At 54.2% G+C, this 9,255-nt stretch overlaps 2 protein-coding genes across 3 annotated transcripts in view; one reads left to right on the top strand and one right to left on the bottom strand.

The window, feature by feature from the left end:
• PHKG1 (phosphorylase kinase catalytic subunit gamma 1) overlaps positions 1-4,949 on the top strand; it is a 5,168-nt gene extending 219 nt beyond the window's left edge. Inside the window, exons 2-10 of the mRNA XM_021415984.1 lie at positions 781-890; positions 1,357-1,532; positions 1,873-1,927; positions 2,421-2,486; positions 2,718-2,881; positions 3,306-3,396; positions 3,718-3,871; positions 3,955-4,080; positions 4,630-4,949. Of these exons, the coding sequence (XP_021271659.1) occupies positions 808-890; positions 1,357-1,532; positions 1,873-1,927; positions 2,421-2,486; positions 2,718-2,881; positions 3,306-3,396; positions 3,718-3,871; positions 3,955-4,080; positions 4,630-4,881 (1,167 nt within the window). The 5' untranslated portion in view covers positions 781-807 and the 3' untranslated portion in view covers positions 4,882-4,949. The remainder of the gene's footprint in view (positions 1-780; positions 891-1,356; positions 1,533-1,872; positions 1,928-2,420; positions 2,487-2,717; positions 2,882-3,305; positions 3,397-3,717; positions 3,872-3,954; positions 4,081-4,629) is intronic.
• SUMF2 (sulfatase modifying factor 2) lies at positions 4,931-9,027 on the bottom strand. Of its 2 annotated transcripts, none has more exons than XR_002444053.1 (9): positions 8,836-9,027; positions 8,424-8,580; positions 8,228-8,342; positions 7,823-7,867; positions 7,504-7,654; positions 7,111-7,162; positions 6,611-6,695; positions 5,862-6,024; positions 4,931-5,557 (listed from the first exon to the last, which is right to left on the bottom strand). XR_002444053.1 is itself a non-coding variant. In XM_021415985.1 (9 exons), exons 1-9 carry the CDS (start codon positions 8,948-8,950, stop codon positions 5,452-5,454), a joined length of 993 nt encoding a protein of 330 aa, XP_021271660.1. In that variant the 5' UTR covers positions 8,951-9,026; the 3' UTR covers positions 5,351-5,451. The 2 variants fall into 2 exon arrangements, 1 of the variants encoding a protein (XP_021271660.1); XM_021415985.1 differs by having other exon boundaries at positions 5,351-5,557; positions 7,111-7,166; positions 8,836-9,026.

The following is a 9,255-nucleotide window of genomic DNA, read 5'->3' as shown; positions in this document are numbered from 1 at the left end:
GCGCCTCCCCCGCCCGTAGCGCGGTGTACCCCCGAGCAGCCGCTGTCCGAACGCTTTCAGACCGGCTCACGCTCTCCCCTCAGGGTCCAGCCCTCCCCGTCCCCCCCGCCCCGCGATGTGGGGCTGCGAAGAGACCTCCCGACCTCCCCCCCCCAATTCCCCACAGAAGTGTTCTCTCTGCGCCGCTCATGTAGGATTTGAGCCCCGAATTGGGTCAGCGCTGCTCCCAAGTCTTCCAGCAGCTGCGTTTTCTAGCATAAAAGTATAAATGGCGTGCGTTCATCGATATTCTTACTAACCCAGTGCACCTAATGCAAAGCAGGTTGTGTAGAAATGCCCCCAGCCCACACCGGCCCTTGCAACCCTCTCGGGGCTGCCGCCAACAAGGAGCTGTGGGGCTCTGGGGCCTGCCCATGGGCAGCAGCAGCTCAAAAGGGAAGAAAACAAAGCGCTCCTTTCGGGAGGCGCGGGGCCTGGCTGGACGCTGCTGGCACCCGGGAGCTGCCCTCCCCGACCCCGCGGCTCGGCCCCGGCTGACCCCGCAGCGCTGGCACCGGCTCCAGCCCTCCTCTCCCTTTCCTTTTCACGCTGTTTTCTCCTCCTTTTTCTCGGCCTGAAGCCGTTTGGGATGACTTCACGTAATAAGCAGGGAAAAAAGAAGTGTTAGAAGCAGAAATAACAGGGGTGGGAAGAAGAGAGGTGGATCTCGAGGCTCTGCGGGGTCCCTGGGTGGTGGCATGGGTTGATGTTTCGGGACCATCGGAGCTGTTCTCCCCGCAGCCCTGTTGCACCTGCCAGGACCCAGCCATGACGAAGGAGGAGGAGCTCCCGGACTGGAACACGTCCAAGGAGTTTTACGAAAAATATGAGCCGAAAGAGGTGCTGGGCAGGTAAAGCTTCGTTTCTGCAAACCGTTTTGCTTGATCACAGCAGGAATCTGATATGATCGGAGCCCATAGCACCGTGAGGTTATAAATAGCACGAAGAAGCGCTTTCCATCTGCTCAAAATTTGTCCCCCCAAGCCAGGAAAACACCAGGGCCCTGATGTGTGTCTGTGGGGCTGGGCTGGGTGGGGGGAAGCTCGCAGACTCTCAGAATGGCTTGGATTGGAAGGGACCTTAAAGATCATCCCGTTCCAACCCTCTGCCCACCCGCAGTGCCCCAGCTCAGGACCCTTCCCAGGAGCTCGCACCATGTCCCTGTGTTTATAGAATAACCTGTGTTGGAAGGGACCCATAACGATCATCGAGTCCATCTCCTGGTTGTGGGAAAGTGATTCCATCCTGATCCCCCATAGCATATCACGCAAACGGGGAAGGGAAAGCACCTCATCGTTCCTGTGCTGTTCCTGGCAGGGGGGTGAGCAGCGTTGTCCGCCGGTGCATCCACAAAGCCACCCGGCAGGAGTACGCCGTGAAGATCATCGACATCACGGCAGGGAACATATCCCCCCAGGAGGTGCAGGAGCTGCGCGAGGCCACTGCCAAGGAGATCGACATCCTGCGGAAGGTCTCGGGACACCCCAACGTCAGTGAGTCGGGGCAAGAGGGTTTCTGCCGCGTTTACTCTTTGAGGTGCTCCCAGGAAGGGCTTTGGGCTGATGTCCCTGGATGTCAGAGCTCTGTGAGGCTCGTGGTCCTGGCGTGATGCAGGGCACCTGCTCAGAGCATCCCCTGCTCTGTCTCTGCCCAAGCTGCCTGGCCATCTCCCTCCTGAGCTCCTGATCAAAACGCTAACAAAGATCAGCTTGTTAATTCCGTTAGCAATTAGATCAGCATATTTAGTCTGTTAGAGGAAAGGAGCTCTCTGTGCACGGGGCGTGTGTGGTAAGGAGCGTGCTGCACAATGCTCACAGCTCCGTTTCATTGCAGTCCAGCTGAAGGACAGCTATGAGTCCAGCACCTTCTTCTTCCTGGTGTTTGATCTGTAAGTACCAGCTCTCCAAGCCCCATTTGCCCCCATTTCTCCACATTTCCACCCTGCACACAGCCAAAGCTCTCCCCAGCTTTCTATAGTCCCAGTGGGGCAAAGCAGGGCCACGACTGGGTCTTGCTTCAGGTAGGAAGGAGCACGCTCACTCAGCCTCAGCACTGCTCCCTCCATCAGCAGCAGCTCAGGTTTCCCCGTAACCTTTGGTGGGAGCTCAGGGTTATTTATATGCCCGGCAGGACCAGGGCTGGCACAACGCCGCGACTCGTGGCACCACGATGGACCCACTGGTCCCTTCCAAACCCGGCCTGCTCTGTGCACAGCCTTTCCTCCTTCTGCATGATATTTTGCAAGATATCAAGGCATTTTTAAGCCTTTTTTATTAATGGGTCAACTTGTCATTTTGTGCATTGAGTGCCATAGGGCTATTAAGGGGCAGTGACTCCTAGGCAGTCCTTGGCTTGAGGCTGATTTTCCCTCCTGCGTGCAGGATGAAGAGAGGGGAACTCTTTGACTACCTCACCGAGAAGGTCACCTTAAGCGAGAAGGAAACCAGGTGAGGCTGAAATCGAGCTGCAAGCCAGAGCATGGGTTCCAAGGACAGCCTTGGAGCCAGCACAGTGCGCATGAGCAAAATGCCACCCGGGCTGTGTCCCTGTGCTTGGGTGTTGAGGCTTTTGCACAGGGGCTGAGCTGTGTGGCCCCCGTCCCTGTCCTTGTCCCCACCCTCGTGAGTGCGATGCCAGTGGGTACTAGGACTAGGAGAAATGCTGTTGCCCATCCCCAGGAAGATCATGCACGCGCTGCTGGAAGTGATCGAGTACCTGCACTCCATCGACATCGTGCACCGTGACCTGAAGCCGGAGAACATCCTCCTGGATGACGACATGAACATTAAGCTGACAGACTTTGGATTCTCCTGCCAGCTGCGCGAGAATGAGAAGCTCAAAGGTGGGTGCACAGCCCTAAGACGATGCCTGTGGTGAGCTGGTGCAGCCCATTCCAGCCTCACTCCTTCCCATGATGAAAATGCTGCAGTGTTTTTTCCACTTTTTTGTCCTCCAGTTGACCCTCATTACTCCATCAAGTTTTTCTCCTCTCCTGCCCTGCAAAGAGCAACATAATCAACAAAGGCATCTCCTTCCAGCAGCATCCCCACTGCTCTCCACACTCACATGTTATAATTCATTATAACTCACCAACTTAAGCCAGCAGCCAGATGCACATGAGGCGCAGTCACTCCCTGCCATTACCATCACTGCAAAGATCCCACCCAGGATCTGGACATGCTTTGTTGCCTCTCTGGGACGAGCTGCTTCAGTGTGGCACAGCCCTCCCTGGGTCCCTAAGGGGATGCTCTGCCCCTGTTTTGCAGAAATCTGTGGCACACCTGGCTACCTGGCCCCCGAAATCCTGCACTGCTCCATGGACGATGAGCACGAGGGCTACGGGAAAGAAGTGGACATGTGAGTGAGGTGCCCTCAGTCCTTGGGGTGCTTGCAAAATAAGCGTGGTTTGAGGCACTGCAGGAATTGCTCCTCGTTGGGACCAGCTTTAGGGTTTGTGAGGAATTGAATAATGCACGAAAAAATGCTCCATGGGGCTGCAGGGGGCTGCCCTGGTGAGCAGCAGCCCCTGGATGCACCCAAGTCTCCATGGAGCTGCTGGAGCCCCCTGAACCCCGATGTTCCAGGCTGGCCAAGCCCCCTGCACCCCATTGTCTCCAGTCTGTGGTATGGATCCTTTGGGTGCTGCTGGAGCTGGTGTGTCGTGCTGGATCCCTGCAGGTGGAGCACTGGGGTGATCATGTACACACTGTTGGCCGGCTCGCCTCCCTTCTGGCACCGCAAGCAGATGCTGATGCTGCGGATGATCATGAATGGGGACTACCAGTTTGGCTCCCCGGAGTGGGATGACCGCTCCGACACCGTCAAGGACCTGGTGGGTGCTGAGGGATGGGGAAATAATACAGTGGGGAGCAGCTGGCTGGGATGCTGTGGGGTTCATCCAGCGCTGTCCCGCAGATCTCCCGGTTCCTGGTGGTGGACCCACAGCAGCGGTACACGGCGAGCGAGGCATTGGCACACCCCTTCTTCCAGCAGTACGACGTGGAGGAGGTCCGGCACTTCAGCCCCTTCCGGAAATTCAAGGTGAGGTTGGTGCTGGGAACGGGGACACCTTGGCACCCCGAACCCAGGAGGAGAATGTGGGATGGGTGTCCTGGCTGGGTAAGGAGAAATGCTGTTCAATGGGGCTGATGGAGCTGGGCTTTGGCAGGATGCAGCACCAGGGTGGGCACACCTCTCCAAGCACTACTTCGTGATATTTCTATGTATTTCATGGTATTTTCTGTAAGACGTATAGATGAAGTGCTTAGAAATATGGCTTACTGGTAGACCAGTAAATACCATTACTTTTACGCATATACAGCCTTAAAGGAGAGCATAGGGAGGTGGGGGTCAGTCACTTCTCCCAAGCAATAGGACAAGAGATAACAGCCTCAAGTTGCACCAGGGAAGGACAAGGTTGGGAATTAGGAAAGATTTCTTCACACAGAAGATGGTGAAGCACGGGAACAGACTGCCCAGGGAAGTGGTCGAGCCCCCATCCCTGGAGGCAGTTAAGGGACATGCAGCTGTGGTGCTTGGGGACGGGGTTCAGTGGTAGACAGGGTCCCAACTTTTCCCCTTCCCCTGCAGGTGATCTGTCTGACCGTGCTGGCGTCCGTCCGCATTTACTACCAGTACCGCATGGTCAAGGCGGTGACGCGGGAGCTGGTGGTGCGGGACCCGTACGCGCTGAAGCCCATCCGCAAACTGATCGACGCCTGCGCCTTCCGCACCTACCGGCACTGGGTGAAGAAGGGCGAGGCGCAGAACAGGGCCGCGCTCTTCGAGAACACCTGCAAGGCCATTCTGCTCACCCTGGCAGCCGAGGAAGAGCTGTTTTGACGGCAGCATCGCTGCTGCTTGAGTTGGGTTTGCTCAGAGTTAAGGCAAGTAAAGTATTTCCAAACTGACCGGTGTTTTTTGGTGTTTTTTTTTTTTTTCTTAAAAGCTGCCCGCCTCAAGCTTAGGTGCAGATGGCTGTCGTGCGTGCTGGGTAAAGCCCAGTTTGGGTTTCCTCCAGACTTGCTGCAAGGGACTGCTTTGGAGTAGTCAGCCCTCCAGCAGAGCAGCAGATCCCACTGGACCCGTATGGGATGAGCGGTGCCTGGAGGGATGTCCTCACCCCGCTGTGCCTGGGGCTCCTGTGCCATCAGATTTGGGGTTGGACACGCACAAACAGCCCTCTGTTTGCTGCAGACACACCAGCAGGAGACACGTAACATCTGCAGCACCCATGGGACATTAGAGACAAAACGTCTGCTGCTTGCTCAGCACCCAGACATGTGCAGAAATGAGTTTTAGGCCAGAAGTATTAACTTCTAAAACTTCACTGGTTTAATGAAAATGGCTTCTGGGGGGTTACTGTCCATCTCCACAGGAGAAAGTGCCCTCAGGTCGTGCCAGATGCCCTCCTCAGAGCTCAGGTTTGGTTCTGCTGCTCTCGGTGGTGCGACTCGGGATGTCGGCAGCACAGCGGAAGCTGAGGTTGTCGGAGGCTGAGTCTGGTGTGTTCCCCATCCTGGGAAAGATACCAGTTAGGGGCCCTGCACGGTTAGTGCTCAGATCAGGGAACGTGGCCCTGTGTAACACGCTCCCACTTACCTAAGTTTTAGAAAGGCATTTAATTATAGCTACTTGATGGAAAACACCAACTCTTTGAGAAGCAATTAGGAATTAATTTATAGCAGTAGAATTTTTAGCAGTATCTGTAGAACGTTTTCCTAAATGCTTCTCACCAAATCTGGTTAGGAACGGACAAACATAACATAATCCCTCCTTATACAGCTGAAGAAGAAATCACCACAAGCAGCGCTGGCACTGACCTGGTGGTGACGCGAGCCCGGTGGTTTGCAGACCCATCCACAGTGTCAATCCATGAGGCCCCTCTCAGCACACGCATCGCTTCAGCACGCGGCCGGGGAGGGCCCGGTGCCACATACTGTGAGGCCGTCCACTCCCAGGTGTTCCCCAGAAGGTCGTAGAGCCCTGAGACAGAAGGTTCCCATAGAAGCATTACTGTTGAAAAAGACCTCTAAGATGATGAGGTCCAACCCCGCTCCACCCCACCATGTCCCACTGAGCACATTCCGCAGTGCCCTATCTGCACATATTGGGATTATGGGGTTGCAAAGCACTTCTGTTCATGGGGAGAGGGGGCTTTAACATCCCAGAAAGATCCCAGTAAGACCAGAAGCTCCTCACTGTACCACTAACCAGACCCCAGATGCAGCTGGACCTTGAACAACTGACTCATCTTTAATGTCCCATCATTTCCCACCTGCAGGAGGGAAAGGCATCTGCTGCCCCTCCAGCACACCTGGGATTTTCAAATAAATGACATGGCAGTGCAGAATAACTGCCTGCTAACAGGCATGGGATGGCACAGTGCACTGAAGTGCTCCAGCTGTACATCAGCTGCAGTAATTACACTTTCACCGGGCTCAGTCACACTATCGAGATGCCAATGTGACCCCATTTCACATTTGAAAGTTTGCTACAATGGGGTTTACAGTTAGTGTTGAATGGTGAGCAGATGGCACCCCCAGAGCCAGGCAGTGATGCCTCTCCGTACCATAACTGTTCTGAGGTGAGAATGCAGCCACCGGAGACACGCCGTGATAGCCATCCTCGGCCGTGTCCCCCCTTGGGAAGTCACCCTGAGTGAGGAAAGATGACATTAAGCAAAGACCCATTGCAGAGAAAAGTCCTGCTTCTTATGAAAGAAATAAAAATAAAGCATAACCATGCTTAAACAATGGAAGTAACTCATAGCTGCAAATTAATTTGGCACACGGCACTTGTGTCTAAGAGAGGAAAGAACAATCACCTAAAGTTATCCTAGGGGAAAAATAATTACCTTTGCAAAATAACTTAACGTGTGATTTCCTGGGAGAAGGGAAATCCCAGTTCCCCGGGGCACCAGGCTCCATCTGCTCCCTTGGGGAACACCTTGGGTAGCCCCCCAGGAGCCATCTCAAGCACCTCACAACCAACTCCTGTTGCAGCAGCAGGTTCTGCTGCGGCTGAGCTGACCACTTCCCAATGGGACCAGGACAGCTGGTGGGAGCTCACCTGCCACAGGTTGGTGCGGTTTGGCTGGAACTTGTTTCCCCAGGGATACAGCCTTTCTGTCAAAGGAGAAGACAGCGATTATCCCAGCATCCTCTCATTTGTTGTAGCTGCCGGTCCCTGCTCAGCTTGGGACACTCCTCCACGCCCACTAAATGGCATTTAGTGCTTCACTGAGGGAGGCACATGAAGCCACCACTGATCCTGTTTATTGCCAGGCTGAAAAAGGTTGTACAGCCCTTGCATCAACCCCTGGAAGCACCTCCACATAAAGGCTGAGGTAGCTCAAAGGGACGGACAGAAGTTGCACTCAGTGATGCTTATGGTCCCTTCCAACTTGGGATATTCTATGATAGAAAGCTACTCGATGTGGGCAGAGAGGGGCTCCCTACGTACGCTGCAGCCCTCCCCGGGCAGCGAACTCCCACTCCTCCTCAGCTGGGAGCCTCTTCCCCTTCCAGCTGCAGAACGCCTGCGCGTCGTTCCAGCTCACGTGCAGCACTGGGTGGTCCAGTCTGTCCGCGATGCCAGAGCCGGGACCTGCGGGCTGCAAATTGCAGTGATCTTAATTGGTTTAATTAATCATCAAAAAAAAAAAAGGAAGAGAAAAAGGATAGAATAGAGCAAGGTGGGGAGCCTGCACAGAGGAACCAGAGGTGCTATTTTCCCCTTGGTTTTAGGAAAGAACTCACCACCATGCCTGATTCTCACCCACCTGTCGCCAAAAAGCCTTCTCAACTGGCAGCCACCAAGGAGCAGACTGGGAAAAGAAACGGTATCAGATGAAAGCTGTGCTGGTCTCCTCCCTCCCCAACCCTTCAGTCTTCCTACGACAGTGCACGGAAAGAGGAAGATGTGTTGGTCTGGGAACTGTTTGATCCTGGTTATTGTGAATCACAGACTCATTAGGGTTGGAAGAGACCGCACAGATCCCCAGGCCCACCCCACCCCACCATGCCCACATCCCTCAGTGCCACGTCTCCACAGTTCTGGAACGCCTCCAGGGATGGGGACTCCACATTCCCTGGGTAATCACCACCTCCCTCATCTCAGAGGATCATCCCCACGATGTCACCCACCCACTGAACCCTCTCAAGCTCCATCCAGGCTTTGAATTTACCTCCAGTTTTTGGGTGACTTTTTTTTTCAGCTCTTCCGATACGAAATCCTCAAAGACAAAGCTCCAGCCAAATGCTTCTGCTTCAGTTTTGTATTTCTTTTCTCTAACAAACTCCCTGGCACAAACACAACACGCTCATGCACTCATGACTGAACTTTCCAAGAGCTGCAGCAGCGGCCCCGTGATGCCAGCTCACCTGAAGTCCCTGTTGGTGACGGGGAACTTGTCAATAGCGAAGGGTTTCACTGTCACCTCCCGGATGGGTCCCTCCTCGTCTCTGCTCTGCATGGAGCTGGAGCCCATCTGGAACTTCCCCCCAGGCAGCTGCACCATGTGCTCATCGCTTCCCAGTGCTGAAAGTAAAGCAGTCAGTACAAAAGGAATGAGTAAATCTAAATGCACAACGCAGCGTTCCTTATTTGCTAAAAAGCCACTTCATATGCTGGATATACACCACAACGTAACAAGAGATTGCATTAGCATTTATATAGGTCTGCTTGTCTTTTTTTTTTTAAATAACATATTTCAATGATTTCCAAGCCCTGCTGCAGGAGGAAGCAGGAAGCCAGGCAGGGAGCGAGTGGAAGCAGCACACGCTCTCAGCTCACCCAGCACAGCGCAGCTGCAGCCCAGCACGCAGCAGCAAAGCACCAACGCTGCGTGCATCCCCCGGGAACACAGCCTAGCAGCAACCAGCAGAGCAGCGCCAAGAGCACAACGCATCAGCAGCGGAACCGCAGCGCTCCGACCCAGAATCGCTGCAGGCTGGGGAAGTGCTTCCGGGAGAAAGGGATGCACTTCCCCCACGCCACGCCTACTGCATGTGCTTTACTGTTACGGAACGTAGGCTTCTTTCTTTTTTTAAGAGAAGGGCTACATTCATGCCACGTTAATTGCATGTACATGTTGATAATTCACCTCCACATCTGAAAAGCTTCCTACTTCCCGGGCTACTGAGAAAATCACACCACCAGATAGATGCATTTCACGTGCACATCTCAAGATTTAAAAAGGTTGCTCGTTCCAGT

This window comes from Numida meleagris, chromosome 18 (assembly GCF_002078875.1).
Source record: "Numida meleagris isolate 19003 breed g44 Domestic line chromosome 18, NumMel1.0, whole genome shotgun sequence".
Lineage (NCBI taxonomy): Eukaryota > Metazoa > Chordata > Aves > Galliformes > Numididae > Numida > Numida meleagris.
This window is presented reverse-complemented; position numbering and strand designations above follow the sequence as displayed.